General features: G+C 41.3%; 1 protein-coding gene across 1 annotated transcript; it reads left to right on the forward strand.

Moving 5' to 3' along the window:
* Positions 1 to 1434: 1434 nt before the first annotated feature.
* Positions 1435 to 12582, forward strand: LOC110448527 (mucin-2-like). Its single transcript, XM_021494845.1, has 4 exons — positions 1435 to 5631; positions 10366 to 10772; positions 11873 to 12079; positions 12216 to 12582. Exons 1-4 carry the CDS (start codon positions 1435 to 1437, stop codon positions 12580 to 12582), a joined length of 5178 nt encoding a protein of 1725 aa, XP_021350520.1.
* Positions 12583 to 18288: the final 5706 nt, after the last annotated feature.

Consider the following 18288-nt stretch of genomic DNA (forward strand, 5'->3'; position numbering starts at 1 on the left):
AGTAACATTGGGACCAAGACAGGATAGGAGCAAAGATTCATCGGGTGTAACGTCCACGATACCAGACAAATCGGTCAGAAATACAAGTCAGAGTGAGTCAGACATAAAACAGCAAGGTAGACGTATCTGTCGTATCATACAAGGAGTCAGAACATGCAGACGACTACGTGAAGTCAAGAGGAATCCACAACCACAAACATCCGCAAGTTCTGTAAATACATATAAAGGTAAATTTAGGTGATACATATCTATAAAAGTATACACATTAACTGATGATCGTTAGTATTTGTAAACAAGAATATTAAAGCAAAATGTTAACGTTTAATTGTAGATAGTGAAACTGGTTTCATATTAGTATGCATTATCACAGACTGAAATAACGTTTACAAAGAACGTCACTATTTACTTATGTAACAAATAAAAAGATGTTTCCAGTTCAGTAATTTTACCGGTTTCGTATTGTTACAGACTGAGGTTTTAATCTTTCCCTTTGTGTTTCAGATCAGAAAACAAACCGGGGTGACCAGAGAGAGATGGTCGCTTCCTCCAGTCATACGATTCCCGCAAACACTGACCATAACAACTCTTCAACAAATGTCTCTCAGTCCAACACCCTGTCTGATCGATCGACAAATTCTACTGAGCTAGTGAATAGAACGGCCTCCTTGGGTATGAACAAAACTGTTGATTTGCAAAATGCAACTGATAAAAATCAAATCACGATCATGCAATCTATTACAATGCCCACCACATTGAAATCCACAGATACAATCAAACCCACTACTACAAGTATATCCAATAATGCAGCCAGTCCCAGTTCTAAAACCACTCCCACTGATACAATCACGTCAAATACTGCAACGACACCAGTAGCTACTACCACTCCCACTCCTATTACAACGTCTGTCTTAACAACAATTTCAAATGTTTCAACTGCGCTTTATCCGACAACCAACCCCACTTTTACAACCACATCCGGTACAACGAACGCGTCAACTATTCCAAGTATTGCAACAATGACAACGACTACTCCTAATGCCTCTTATTCCAAGCCCCTTCCTGAGGTAGACAGTAGAGAGATTGAGGTAGATAACACAACAACCGCCATTTTACACAATAAAACTAATGTAGTGAAAACAACAACAGTACAACCAGCCACTACACCTGTCACAATCATTTCAACGGATAGTACCAACCCCTCTAATACCAGTACATCCTCTTTTGACATCAAGTTCAACACTACAACATTTCCCACAACGATAACCATGCCCAATTCTACAACCATATTCATTTCTTCAATTTCGACATCCANCCTCTTTTGACATCAAGTTCAACACTACAACATTTCCCACAACGATTACCATGCCCAATTCTACAACAACATCAATTTCTTCAATTTCGACATCGTCAAAAACAACGCCTGTTACTGCAACCATGTCCATAACTGCAACGCCACTAACTCCAACCATGTCAAACACTGCAACCATACCTACTAAAACCATGTCAGACACTGAGACAACACCTACTACAACCATGTCAGACACTGAGACTACACCCACTACAGCCATGTCAGTCACTGAAACTACACCTACTACAACCATGTCAGACACTGAAACTACACCTACTACAACCATGTCAGACACTGAGACTACACCTACTACAGCCATGTCAGACACTGAGACTACACCTACTACAACCAGGTCAGACTCTGCGACTACACCTACTAAAACCATGTCAGACACTGAGACTACGCCTACTATAACCATGTCAGACACTGAGACTACACATACTACAACTATGTCAGACACTGAGACTGCACCTACTACAACCATGGCAGACTCTGAGACTACACATACTACAACCATGTCAGACACTGAGACTACACATACTACAACCATGTCAGACACTGAAACTACACCTACTACAACCATGTCAGACACTGAGACTACACCTACTACAACCATGTCAGACACTGAGACTACACCTACTACAACCATGTCAGACACTGAGACTACACCTACTACAACCATGTCAGACACTGAGACTACACCTACTACAACCATGTCAGACACTGAGACTACACCTACTACAACCATGTCAGACACTGAGACTACACCTACTACAACCATGTCAGACACTGAGACTACACCTACTACAACCATGTCAGACACTGAGACTACACCTACTACAACCATGTCAGACACTGAGACTACACCTACTACAACCATGTCAGACACTGAGACTACACCTACTACAACCATGTCAGACACTGAGACTACACCTACTACAACCATGTCAGACACTGAGACTACACCTACTACAACCATGTCAGACACTGAGACTACACCTACTACAACCATGTCAGACACTGAGACTACACCTACTACAACCATGTCAGACACTGAGACTACACCTACTACAACCATGTCAGACACTGAGACTACACCTACTACAACCATGTCAGACACTGAGACTACACCTACTACAACCATGTCAGACACTGAGACTACACCTACTACAACCATGTCAGACACTGAGACTACACCTACTACAACCATGTCAGACACTGAGACTACACCTACTACAACCATGTCAGACACTGAGACTACACCTACTACAACCATGTCAGACACTGAGACTACACCTACTACAACCATGTCAGACACTGAGACTACACCTACTACAACCATGTCAGACACTGAGACTACACCTACTACAACCATGTCAGACACTGAGACTACACCTACTACAACCATGTCAGACACTGAGACTACACCTACTACAACCATGTCAGACACTGAGACTACACCTACTACAACCATGTCAGACACTGAGACTACACCTACTAAAACCATGTCAGACACTGAGACTACACCTACAACAACCATGTTAGACACTGAGACTACACCTACTACAACCATGTCAGACACTGAGACTACACCTACTACAACCATGTCAGACTCTGAGATTACACCTACTACAACCATGTCAAACACTGCAACCACACCTACTACAACCATGTCAGACACTGAGACTACACCTACTACAACCATGTCAGACTCTAAAACGACACTTGTAGCTAAACCCTATCCAAATTCAACCGCTCAAAACACAACAACCACGCGCACTACAACAACCACTCCAACTACTACAACAACGCCAATTACTACAACTCCCCCTACAACTACTACAACAACTACGACAAAAAATAAAACCAATCCCACTAATACAACTTCCGCTACAATATCCAACCCCATAACTACAACTTCCACTACAAAAACCAACCCCATAACTACAACTACCACTACAATTACCAACCCCATGACTATAACTGTCGATACAACAATCAAGCCTCTCACAAAAACAGCCAATACCACAAGTACAACTAACCTTACAACAAGCAATACATCCACAACAAATCCCACTATTATTACTACTAATACGGCAACTGATTTCGGTACTGCAACTCCCACAACAACAACCGATCCCGATGCTACAACTCCCAATAAAATAAACAATCTAACAACAGCAACTCCAACTTCAACAACTTATCCCACTTACACAACTTCCAGCGCAATATCAAATCTCAATACTACCTCACCCCTTACAACAAGCAACCCCACTACTCTAACTCAAACTTCAACATCAAATCCCGCTAATACAACTCCGACTACAACTAGTAATCCTATTAATGCAACTCCCGATTCAACAACCAATCATACCACTATCATAAACGATCCCATTGCTACAGCTGTCAATGCAACAACCGATCCTGATACTACAACTCCCAGTATAACCACCGATCCCATACTTAAAACTTCCACTTCAACAACAAATTCCACATATACAACTCCAAATTCAACAACCAATCCCTCTTCAACAACTATCAATACAGAAACTGAACCCAGTAGTACACCTCCCACAACAACAATCAATGCAACAACTATATCTCCCTTTATAACATTCGATCCAACTGCTACAACTCCCACCACAACAGGCAATCCACCTACTTCAACTCCCACTACAACAACCAATTCCTCTACCGCAACTCCCACTACAACAACCAATCCCTCTACCACAACACCCACTACAACAACCAATCCCTCTACCACAACTCCCACTGCAACAACCAATCCTTCTACCACAACTCCAACTACAACAACCAATCCCGCTACTACAAATTCCTCTACAACATCTACGTCCCAAACAAGCACGCATAAAACAACAACCACAACACAGCTTAATCCAACCACGTCCACTATCACAACCACGCCAATTATAACAACCTTAAACACGGCTAAATATATTCGAAATGTCTCTCATTCTAAATTCCTATTTGATCTATTGACAACAATAAACGATTTAGAAAGGAATGATAATGATATGAATAATACTACAACTGCTGTTTTAGAAAATACAACTGATAATGTAAACACAGCTACCATGCAACCATCTTCCATGCCAACCACAATAAAAACTACAGATACTATCAAGCTCAATACTACGAATACATCTACTATGGCAACCAATCCCACTGCTACAACATTTCCTACTTCAACAACCACGCCCACTACCTCAACTCCAGCTACAACAACCAATCCATCTACCACAACTCCCACTACAACAATCAATCCCTCTACCACAACTCCCACTACAACAACCAATCCCTCTACCACAACTCCCACTGCAACAACCAATCCCTCTACCACAACTCCCACTACAACAACCGCGCCCACTACAATTACAACAACATTCATTCATACCTTTTCATCAACAATTACACCGACTATTAACACAAAGTCCTCTAATGCAACCATCTTCACTATTGCAGCGCCACATGAGGCTTTAACCACAACCAAGTCAAATAAAGCGAACATATCGAACATCAACCCTACTGTCAACACAAAAACCACTGCAACTAATACGACCATGTCTAGCACTACGTTCACACCCAAGACAACAACCATTGGCACTGATTCACCCCTATTGACTCATTCATCAACGGACACCATCACGTCCTCGCCGTTTATTACAACCACGCATACGCCTATTCCAAGTATCTCTCATTCTATACTTCTACCTGGTGTACTAACAACAGAGCTAGAAAGTACAGCGGAAAAAGCGGATGACTTGAAAAATACAACAAGTGCTGTTTTTCAAGACACTTTTGATGATGTAGTTAAATCAACGACCGGACAGCCAGCAACTATGTCTGCTTCAAATATACTGACTGATGCAATCACGCCAACTATTACAATTTCATCCAACATTACAAACACGTTCCGTACGTCCACACCACATGTAGCCACAGCCACTTCAGCTGCAATAACCACGCCTATCATAGTAACCAAGACAAATACGACCATGATGTCAAATACTTCAACCTCGACTAATGTAATAAGCACACCTTCAATTACAACGAGGCCAGTTACTAACGTACCAAGCATGGTGGATACAGCTTTGGAAAGTCCCAACGTATCGAGTACGATGGACAAAGCGAAGACAAATTTGGTTGACAAAGAAATATCCAACCTCCATGTACAAATAGCAGTCAACAACTTAAAATCAAACCACCAGGGAACAGCCAACAAAATGATAACAAATCACAACCTACTAAGTACAGTTAACAGAGTGAGAACACATTATCATGTACCAAGAAGAGCCGCCAAAGGGAGGGCAAATCATCACGTACAAAGCACAGTCGACAAAATAAAAACAATGCACAACGCACAAAATTCAGCCGACAAAGCGAAAATAAATCATTCCATACCAAATGCAGGCGACAAACTGAGAACAAATCACCACGTATTAAGTACAGCTAACAGAGTGAGCACAAATCACCACGTACCAAGTAAAGCGAACAGAGAGAATACACATCACCACGTACCAAGTACAGCGAACAAAGTGAGTACAAATCACAACGTATCAAGTACCGCGAACAGAGTGAGTAAAAATCACCACGTAACAAGTACCGCGAACAGAGTGATTAAAAATCACCACGTACCAAGTAGCGCGAACAGAGTAAGTAAAAATCTCCACATACCAACTACCGCGAACAGATTGAGTAAAAATCACCACGCACCAAGTACAGCGAACAAAGTGAGTACAAATCACAACTTATCAAGTACCGCGAACAGAGTGAGTAAAAATCACCACGTATCAAGTACCGCGAACAGAGTGATTAAAAATCACCACGTACCAAGTAGCGCGAACAGAGTAAGTAAAAATCTCCACATACCAACTACCGCGAACAGATTGAGTAAAAATCACCACGCACCAAGTACAGCGAACAAAGTGAGTACAAATCACAACTTATCAAGTACCGCGAACAGAGTGAGTAAAAATCACCACGTATCAAGTACCGCGAACAGAGTGATTAAAAATCACCACGTACCAAGTAGCGCGAACAGAGTAAGTAAAAATCTCCACATACCAACTACCGCGAACAGATTGAGAAAAAATCACCACGCACCAAGTACAGCGAACAAAGTGAGTACAAATCACAACTTATCAAGTACCGCGAACAGAGTGAGTAAAAATCACCACGTACCAAGTACAGCGAATAGAGTGAGTACAAATCACCACGTGCCAAGTACAGCGAACAGAGTGAGTAAAAATCACCTCGGACCAAGTACCGCGAATATAGTGGGTAAAAATCACCACGTACCAAGTACCGCGAACAGAGTGATTAAAAATCACCACGTACCAAGTAGCGCGAACAGAGCGAGTAAAAATCTCCACATACCAACTACCGCGAACAGATTGAGTAAAAATCACCACGCACCAAGTACAGCGAACAGAGCGAGTAAAAATCACCACGTACCAAAAACCGCGAACAGAGTGAGTACAAATCACCACGTACCAAGTACAGCGAACAGAGTGAGTACAAATCACCACGTACCAAGTACAGCTAACAGAGTGAGTACAAATCACCACGTACCAAGTAAAGCGAACAGAATGAGTAAAAATCACCACGTATTAAGTACAGCGAACAGAGTGAGTACAAATCACCACGTACCAAGTAACGCGAACAGAGTGAGTAAAAATCACCACGTACCAAGTACCGCGAACAAAGTGAGTAAAAATCACCACGTACTTAGTACAGCGAACAGAGTGAGTAAAAATCACCACGTACCAAGTACAGCGAATAGAGTGAGTACAAATCACCACGTGCCAAGTACAGCGAACAGAGTGAGTAAAAATCACCTCGGACCAAGTACCGCGAATATAGTGGGTAAAAATCACCACGTACCAAGTACCGCGAACAGAGTGATTAAAAATCACCACGTACCAAGTAGCGCGAACAGAGCGAGTAAAAATCTCCACATACCAACTACCGCGAACAGATTGAGTAAAAATCACCACGCACCAAGTACAGCGAACAGAGCGAGTAAAAATCACCACGTACCAAAAACCGCGAACAGAGTGAGTAAAAATCACCACGTACCAAGTACAGCGAACAGAGTGAGTACAAATCACCACGTACCAAGTACCGCGAACAGAGTGAGTAAAAATCACCACGTACCAAGTACAGCGAACAGAGTGAGTACAAATCACCACGTACCAAGTACCGCGAACAGAGTGAGTAAAAATCACCACGTACCAAGTACAGCGAACAGAGTGAGTACAAATCACCACATACCAAGTACCGCGAACAGAGTGAGTAAAAATCACCACGTACCAAGTACAGCGAACAGAGTGAGTAAAAATCACCACGTACCAAGTACAGCGAACAGAGTGAGTACAAATCACCACGTACCAAGTACCGCGAACAGAGTGAGTAAAAATCACCACGTACCAAGTACAGCGAACAGAGTGAGTACAAATCACCACGTACCAAGTACAGCGAACAGAGTGAGTACAAATCACCACGTACCAAGTACCGCGAACAGAGTGAGTAAAAATCACCACGTACCAAGTACAGCGAACAGAGTGAGTACAAATCACCACATACCAACTACCGCGAACAGAGTGAGTAAAAATCACCACGTACCAAGTACAGCGAACAGAGTGAGTACAAATCACCACATACCAACTACCGCGAACAGAGTGAGTAAAAATCACCACGTACCAAGTACAGCGAACAGAGTGAGTACAAATCACCAGGAACCAAGTACCGCGAAAAGAGTGAGTACAAATCACCACGTACCAAGTACAGCGAACAGAGTGAGTACAAATCAACACGTATCAAGTACAGCGAACGAAGTGAGTAAAAATCACCACATACAAATTACAGCGAACCGGGTGAGTAAAAATCACCACGTACCAAGTACAGCGAACAAAGAGAGGACAAATCACCACGTACAAAATACAGCGAAAACAGTGAGTAAAAATCACCACGTACCAAGTACCGCGAACAGAGTGAGTACAAATCACCACGTACCAAGTACAGCGAACAGAGTGAGAAAAAATCACCACGTACCAAGTACCGCGAACAAAGTGAATAAAAATCACCACGTACCAAGTACCGCGAAAAGAGTGAGTACAAATCACCACGTACCAAGTACCGCGAACAGGGTGAATAAAAATCACCACGTACCAAGTACCGAGAACAAAGTGAATAAAAATCACCACGTATCAAGTACCGCGAAAAGAGTGAGTACAAATCACCACGTACCAAGTACCGCGAACAGAGTGAGTACAAATCACCACGTACCAAGTACCGCGAACAGGGTGAATAAAAATCACCACGTACCAAGTACCGCGAACAGAGTGAGAAAAAATCACCGCGTAAAAAGTACCGCGAACATAGTGAGTAAAAATCAACACGTGCCAAGTACCGGGAACAGAGTGAGTACAACTCATCACGTACCAAGTACAGCGGACAAAGTGAGTACAAATCACCACGTACCAAGTACAGCGAACAAAGTCAGTAAAAATCACTACGTACAAAGTACAGCGAACAGAGTGAATACTAATCACCACGTACCAAATACAGCGAACAAAATGAGTACAAATCACCACGTACCAAGTACAGCGAACAGAGTGAGTACAAATCATTACATACCAAGTACAGCCGCCAAAGAGAGGACAAATCACCAAGTACAAAGCACAATCGACAAAGTGAAAACAACCCGCAACGCAAAAGAATCAGCCGACAAAGCGAGAATCAATCATTACATACTAAATACAGGCGACAAACTGAAAACAAATCACCACGTACCAAGTACAGCGAACAGAATGAAAACAAATCACAATGTACCAAGGACAGCGAACAGAGTGAGTACAAATCAACACATACCAAGTACAGCGAATAGAGTGAGTAAAAATCACCCCGTATCAAGTACAGCGAACAGAATGAAAACAAATCACAATGTACCAAGGACAGCGAACAGAGTGAGTACAAATCAACACATACCAAGTACAGCGAAAAGAGTGAGTAAAAATCACCCCGCATCAAGTACCACCAACAGAGTGATTAAAAATCACCACGTACCAAGTACAGCGAACAAAGTGAGTACAAATCAACACGTATCAAGTACAGCGAACAGAGTAATTAAAAATCACTACGTACCAAGTACAGCGAACGAAGTGAGTAAAAATCACCACGTACCAAGTGCAGCGAACAGAGTGAGTAAAAATCATCACGTACCAAGTATCGTCAACAGAGTGAGTACAAAGCACCACGTACCAAGTACAGCGAACCGAGTGAGTAAAAATCGCCACGTACCAAGTACAGCGAACAAAGAGAGGACAAATCACCAAATACAAAATACAGCGAACAAAGAGAGGACAAATCACCACGTACAAAATACAGCGAACAAAGAGAGGACAAATCACCACGTACCAAGTACCGCGAACAGAGCGAGTACAAATCACCACGTACCAAGTACCGCGAACAGAGTGAGTAAAAATCACAACGTGCTAAGTACAGCGAACAAAGTGAGTACAAATCACCACGTACCAAGTACCGCGAACAGAGCGAGTACGAATAACCACGTACCAAGTACCGCGAACAGAGTGAGTAAAAATCATCACGTACAAAGTATCGCGAACAGAGTGAGTACAACTCATCACGTACCAAGTACAGCGGACAAAGTGAGTAAAAATCACCAAGTACCAAGTACAGCGAACAAAGTCAGTAAAAATCACCACGTACCAAGTACAGCGAACAGAGTGAGTAAAAATCACCACATACCAAGTACCGCGAACAGAGTGAGTAAAAATCATCACGTACAAAGTATCGCGAACAGAGTGAGTACAACTCATCGCGTACCAAGTACAGCGGACAAAGTGAGTACAAATCACCAAGTACCAAGTACAGCGAACAAAGTCAGTAAAACCAAGTACAGCGAACAGAGTGAGTACAAATCACCATGTACCAAGTACAGCGAACAGAGTGAGTAAAAATCACCACGTACCAAGTACAGCGAAAGGAGTGAGTACAAATCACCACATACCAAGAACAGCCGCCAAAGTGAGGACAAATCACCACGTACCAAGTACAGCGAACAGGTTGATTACAAATCACCACGTACCAAGTACAGCGAACAGGGTGAGTTCAAATCACCACGTACCAAGTACCGCGAACAGAGTGAGTACAACTCATCACGTACCAAGTACAGCGGACAAAGTGAGTACAAATCACCACGTACCAAGTACAGCGAACAGGTTGATTACAAATCACCACGTACCAAGTACAGTGAACAGGGAGAGTTCAAATCACCACGTATCAAGTACAGCGAACAAAGTGGGTACAAATCACAACGTACCAAGTACAGCGAACAGGGTGAGTTCAAATCACCACGTACCAAGTACCGCGAACAGAGAGAGTAAAAATCACAACGTGCTAAGTACAGCGAACAAAGTGAGTACAAATCACAACGTACCAAGTACAGCGAACAGGGTGAGTTCAAATCACCACGTACCAAGTACCGCGAACAGAGTGAGTAAAAATCATCACGTACAAAGTATCGCGAACAGAGTGAGTACAACTCATCGCGTACCAAGTACAGCGGACAAAGTGAGTAAAAATCACCAAGTCCCAAGTACAGCGAACAAAGTCAGTAAAAATCATCACGTACAAAGTACCGCGAACAGAGTGAGTAAAAATCATCACGTACAAAGTATCGCGAACAGAGTGAGTACAACTCATCGCGTACCAAGTACAGCGGACAAAGTGAGTACAGATCACCACGTACCAAGTACAGCGAACAAAGTCAGTAAAACCAAGTACAGCGAACAGAGTGAGTACAAATCACCATGTACCAAGTACAGCGAACAGAGTGAGTAAAAATCACCACGTACCAAGTACAGTGAAAAGAGTGAGTACAAATCACCACGTACCAAGTACAGCCGCCAAAGTGAGGACAAATCACCACGTACCAAGTACAGCGAACAGGTTGATTACAAATCACCACGTACCAAGTACAGCGAACAAAGAAAGTAAAAATCAGCACGTACAAAGTACCGCGAACAGAGTGAGTAAAAATCATCACGTACAAAGTATCGCGAACAGAGTGAGTACAACTCATCGCGTACCAAGTACAGCGGACAAAGTGAGTACAAATCACCACGTAACAAGTACAGCGAACAGAGTGAAACCACGTACCAAGTACCGCGAACAGAGTGAGTAAAAATCATCACGTACAAAGTATCGCGAACAGAGTGAGTACAACTCATCGCGTACCAAGTACAGCGGACAAAGTGAGTACAGATCACCACGTACCAAGTACAGCGAACAAAGTCAGTAAAAATCACCACGTACCAAGTACAGCGAAAGGAGTGAGTACAAATCACCACATACCAAGAACAGCCGCCAAAGTGAGGACAAATCACCACGTACCAAGTACAGCGAACAAAGAAAGTAAAAATCAGCACGTACAAAGTACCGCGAACAGAGTGAGTACAACTCATCACGTACCAAGTACAGCGAACAGAGTGAAAACAAATCACAACGTACCAAGTACAGCGAACAGAGTGAAAACAAATCTCAACGTACCAAGGACAGCGAACAGAGCGAAAACAAATCACAACGTACCAAGTACAGCGAACAGAGTGAATACAACTCATCACGAATCAAGTACAACGAACAGAGTGAGTACAAATCACCATGTACCAAGTACAGCGAACAGAGTGAGTAAAAATCACCACGTACCAAGTACAGCGAAAGGAGTGAGTACAAATCACCACATACCAAGANAGAGTGAGTACAAATCACCATGTACCAAGTACAGCGAACAGAGTGAGTAAAAATCACCACGTACCAAGTACAGCGAAAAGAGTGAGTACAAATCACCACATACCAAGTACAGCCGCCAAAGTGAGGACAAATCACCACGTACCAAGTACAGCGAACAGGTTGATTACAAATCACCACGTACCAAGTACAGCGAACAGGGTGAGTTCAAATCACCACGTATCAAGTACAGCGAACAAAGTGAGTACAAATCACAACGTACCAAGTACAGCGAACAGGGTGAGTTCAAATCACCACGTACCAAGTACCGCGAACAGAGTGAGTACAAATCACCACGTACCAAGTACCGCGAACAGAGTGAGTACAACTCATCACGTACCAAGTACAGCGGACAAAGTGAGTACAAATCACCAAGTACCAAGTACAGCGAACAAAGTCAGTAAAAATCACCACGTACAAAGTACTACGAACAGAGTGAGTAAAAATCACCACGTACCAAGGACAGCGAACAGAGTGAAAACAAATCACAACGTACCAAGTACAGCGAACAGGGTGAGTTCAAATCACCACGTATCAAGTACAGCGAACAAAGTGAGTACAAATCACCACGTACCAAGTACCGCGAACAGAGTGAGTAAAAATCACCACGTACCAAGTACAGTGAAAAGAGTGAGTACAAATCACCACGGACCAAGTACAGCCGCCAAAGTGAGGACAAATCACCAAGTACAAATATCAGCCGACAAAGCGAGAACCAATCATTACATACTAAATACGGGCGACAAACTGAAATCAAATCACCACGTACCAAGTACATCGAACAGGTTGATTACAAATCACCACGTTAAAAGTACCGCGAACAAAGTGAGTACAAATCACCACGTACCAATTACAGCTAACAGAGTGAGTACAAATAACCACGTACCAAGTACCGCGAACAGAGTGAGTAAAAATCATCACGTACAAAGTACCGCGAACAGAGTGAATACAACTCATCACGTATCAAGTACAGCGAACAGAGTGAGTACAAATCACCATGTACCAAGTACAGCGAACAGAGTGAGTAAAAATCACCACGTACCAAGTACAGTGAAAAGAGTGAGTACAAATCACCACGTACCAAGTACAGCCGCCAAAGTGAGGACAAATCACCAAGTACAAATATCAGCCGACAAAGCGAGAACCAATCATTACATACTAAATACGGGCGACAAACTGAAAACAAATCACCACGTACCAAGTACATCAAACAGGTTGATTACAAATCACCACGTTAAAAGTACCGCGAACAAAGTGAGTACAAATCACCACGTACCAAGTACCGCGAACAGAGCGAGTACAAATCACCACGTACCAAGTACCGCGAACAGAGTGAGTAAAAATCATCACGTACAAAGTACCGCGAACAGAGTGAATACAACTCATCACGTATCAAGTACAGCGAACAGAGTGAGTACAAATCACCATGTACCAAGTACAGCGAACAGAGTGAGTAAAAATCACCACGTACCAAGTACAGTGAAAAGAGTGAGTACAAATCACCACGTACCAAGTACAGCCGCCAAAGTGAGGACAAATCACCAAGTACAAAAATCAGCCGACAAAGCGAGAACCAATCATTACATACTAAATACGGGCGACAAACTGAAAACAAATCACCACGTACCAAGTACATCAAACAGGTTGATTACAAATCACCACGTTAAAAGTACCGCGAACAAAGTGAGTACAAATCATCACGTACCAAGTACCGCGAACAGAGCGAGTACAAATCACCACGTAACAAGTACCGCGAACAGAGTGAGTAAAAATTATCACGTACAAAGTACCGCGAACAGAGTGAAAACAAATCACAACGTACCAAGGACAGCGAAAAAAGTGAAAACAAATCACAACGTACCAAGTACAGCGAACAGAGTGAGTACAAATCACCATGTACCAAGTACAGCGAACAGAGTGAGTAAAAATCACCACGTACCAAGTACAGCGAAAAGAGTGAGTACAAATCACCACATACCAAGTACAGCCGCCAAAGTGAGGACAAATCACCACGTACCAAGTACAGCGAACAGGTTGATTACAAATCACCACGTACCAAGTACAGCGAACAGGGTGAGTTCAAATCACCACGTATCAAGTACAGCGAACAAAGTGAGTACAAATCACAACGTACCAAGTACAGCGAACAGAGTGAGTAAAAATCACCACGTACCAAGTACTGTCGACAAAATGACAACTTACTATAACGTATCAGGTAAAGCCGGGAGCGAAACGAAACATCACCGCGTACCAAGCGTGGTCGACAATAGAAAATTAATACACCACGTACTTAGTGCTTTAGAAAACATTAAGAGTTCACTTCTCCAAGAACCAAGTACGGTTGACAACGAGAGAACAAACCAACGCGTAACTAGTACTGCTGATAGACATCTCGTGGTTTTATTAGCTCCAGAGGAAAGTACATTTGCTAAAGTGAGAACTGGTCATCGGAACGTTCAGACTGTACCACATAAAGCTGACAACAAAATGACAACAAAACACCAAGTAACAAGTAGTGGTGACAGAATTTGGACAAATGACCACATGACTCATACCAGGTATGATCGACACCGTTCTCACACATCATCGCCTACGGAGAACAGTCAACACAGAAGAACATACAACCAGGCACCAAGTAAAAGTTATAAAGTTAGAAGTGATCATAGCGTACTTACTGTATCAAGTTTAGTCGACAAACTGAGAAGAAATCACCAAGCACAAAGTAGAGCTGACAAGATATGGCGAGGTCGTCAAATAGGAAGAACGGTAGGGAAAGTGAGGAACAAATCACAACGTACTAAATACGGTCAACAAAGATTTGGCATTTCACCACGTACCAAGTATGGTAATCAACGATATGGCAATTCACCACGTGCAAGGTATGGTCAACAAAGGAGAATAGTTAACAACGTTCGTAGTGTTTTTGACAGACTACGAGGACATAGCTATATACCGAGTATGGTCAACAAAACGAGAACAAATAACCAAGAACCTAGTACATCTGACAGTCATCTTGTAGTTGTCCTATCGCCAGAGGAAACGTTAAGTTCAGGTTCGACCGCTGAATCAGACACGAGGATCCTACAATCGATTTCCAAACTAGTCGGTGCCCAATTAGCAACCACAACCGATCGTGAAAAATTGTATAAAGCAAGCACGGCTGGACGTCTTACCGGGTATGCCAACAATGGCACTGTATTATCTAACCGACACGGGTACTTGCCTTCACAACGTCACATTCCGGACAACCAGCATGCAACACATATAATTCCTGGGTCTGTTCCGAGAGAATTCAATGTCCCGCCTGTACATGTGACACCAATTAAACAAATTAGCAGAACAGGCACTTCCCACATCCATAAGACTTCGGGAACCAAACCTTCCTCTCGTCCCAAAGATGAAGTTGTCAACCAGCAAAGAGACGGGAAATTTGCCATTTCATCTCAACAAAAGTCTTCTAAAAAAGGTAGGACTTTTCTGTTGAACGTTTACTGTTTTCCTAGTTTCTTTTTGTATTTCTTTATTAAGAGCAAGTCCCGTAATGATTTTATCTGAAATGAGATATTTTTCTTTATACTTATACAAAATACCAAAATTCCTTTTTATTTATTTATTCATTCATGTATCTTAAACAACATTTCTTTAATTTATTGTTGAGTGTGTGGTCTAAACCATTTCACAATATCAGAGCATACAAAAAGCATTAAACTTAATATGTTCCTATTTGTATTTGACACCCGTATAACAGAAAGAATCCAGGTACTTGTATTTTACGGGGTGATATATAGTAAAATTTAAGATAAAGTCCGTCCATTAAATACTTACCTGTCCAGACTATAACCTCCCTGGTTAACGTCAAGCATTGGCTTTTATAATGACGTCACAATCTAACTTAGAGACACAGTCTAGGAAGTCGAGTAGAACGGGAAGTCGTATAGCCCCATATTAAACAGGACAATACGTATGATACATTTACTTGTTAATAGTTTGATAAGGTATATTTTCATATTTTCAGGACATAAATCACGAAAAGTAGAACCTGTTTTACGAACGAACGAACAGGAAAACGGACACTATACTAATGATAACAACGACGATGTTTCTTCTGAAGAAAAAAATGACCAGATCTGATTTGATGTGAAAGATTTCTCGAAAGGACGATGAAAAGGCCAAAGTATCTCAGTACAGAGGAAACAAGACAAACCAAACACAACCGACTTTTGAAACAAGCAAACAGTCGTCTTAGGGACTCTGTGATATATATACATGTGTGTAAAGTATATGTATATGCCATTCAGCAACACTGTCTGAACTGTGCATATAAGTGTTAGCCTCTTCGCGATACCTCCAAAATCTATCTTGTTTTCGAACATTTTCTGCACAAGATGGAGTGTAGCGCGTACACGACTGTAGGTGACTGACCATTATTTATTATTTATTATCAATATAATGAAATATGCGATATTTATGTTGTATTTGTCTTTAAATGTGTATTTATGTAATAAATATTGAAATTGGTGAACTGTGTTCTGTTTTGATTTGTATCCAAAGAAGTAAAACCAATCGGTCTGTTCAAAATTATATGCTGGAACTGTATAATGATCAAACGGGGATAGAATTGGATAATTGTACTTTAGATATTTAAAAAGAAACTGTGATATTTTGGCAATGTTATTAGGTGATTACTCCAGATGTTCGATTTTTAGTGCTATTATCTCGGAACCTTAAGAATGTATTCTTCCTACGTTTCAATCTCAGATGGATCCAGTGTAACTGGGTTATTTTTAAATAGAGTTTAACAAGTCATTATCAGTTCTAAAAGTTACCTTGCATCTGAAAATAGACTCAAGCACTTTATGTCTATTGTTTGCAGAAAGTTTTTAAAAAATGATCAATTCCTCAGTCATTTGAATATCCCAAAAAATGGGTGTGTTTTTGCACTTTTCAAAGTTTCGGTTTCAACAAATTTATTGAATTAACAAAAGGATAAGACAACAAGCCGTGCCTATATACTTCTTCTCCGGAAAGTTCTCCTCAAAGTGCACCTTTTAGACATTAGATTTATCATTTAAAGTGTCATTGTATCGCCGTTTTTAATAGAAGCAAGTTGAGTTTTGCTGTACATGTTTTACATGTTCCATATTATGCAATACACATATGTACACACTTGAAAGATATTGTATGAATGTATTCTGCAAAGAAAATTAGAAATAACCTGCACGAGATTGTGGATAAAAGCGATGACATGGATGTTCGGATTTTTTGAAGGCATCCAACAAAAGTCGCATACCGGCGCCTACTAGAAATTAACATAGACTGGATAGAAAGATTTTATTAAAACAAAAACAAAAACACACAAAAAAGTAATTGTTAACGTTACAACAACAAAAACATACCCAGTGTTAAACAGAACACACAAAAATGTATTGTCCTTGGACCGGTATTGATAGATAGATAAATAGATAGGAAGATACTGTAAAGATAGATATCAATAACTTACCTAAAACCACTTGATCTCCATATGCATTATTCGCAGATGATACTAAAATGCATATGAACAATTAAGACGAAGGAAGACAAATCAATACTTCAAACGGATTTAGATGATCTTCAGAAATGATCAGCATATGGCTACTTCTGTTCCATCCACATAACTGCCGATATCTTTCAATAAGACGAAAAGCAACGGAAACTATTACAATTACAGGATCACGGATTGAACGCGTTGAGTCGGATTGCATATCATCCGAAAATGCCATTTGAACAGGAAACATTGTATTAAGATTAATGACAATACCTTTGATGAGGGAGCCAATGAATTCTTTCTTTGAAGAAGAGCCATTGATGACAACACATGGTCAATCGCAAAAAAAAAGGATTAACTACTGCAATTTAGAAATATGAAAATTCGTTGTAAAATCAAGGTCAGACTTTGGAAACGCCTCGCCAAAAATACAGACTCGTCTACAGTTAAATCAATTTGACATAAATTAAAACAAACTATGGTCTCTTTGCAGATTTCAATTTTTCTAAAAGTACGTTGACGTAAATGACGTTGTTAAAAATGAATGTTTATCTATTATTATGCGCATTGTACCATTGATATTGAT

The sequence above is a fragment of the Mizuhopecten yessoensis genome, unplaced genomic scaffold, assembly GCF_002113885.1.
Source record: "Mizuhopecten yessoensis strain PY_sf001 unplaced genomic scaffold, ASM211388v2 scaffold57, whole genome shotgun sequence".
In the NCBI taxonomy this organism is placed as follows: Eukaryota; Metazoa; Mollusca; class Bivalvia; order Pectinida; family Pectinidae; genus Mizuhopecten; species Mizuhopecten yessoensis.

Excerpts from the sequence above, each read along its gene's own strand:
- LOC110448527 (XM_021494845.1), top strand. The coding sequence starts at position 1,435 with ATGTCCATAACTGCAACGCCACTAACTCCAACCATGTCAAACACTGCA. Across the intron at positions 10,773-11,872 it reads AAGTACCGCGAACAGAGAGA|CGAACAGAGTGAAAACAAAT; the intron begins GTAAAAATCACA and ends TACCAAGTACAG. Across the intron at positions 12,080-12,215 it reads AAGTACAGCGAACAGAGTGA|CGAAAAGAGTGAGTACAAAT; the intron begins GTAAAAATCACC and ends TACCAAGTACAG.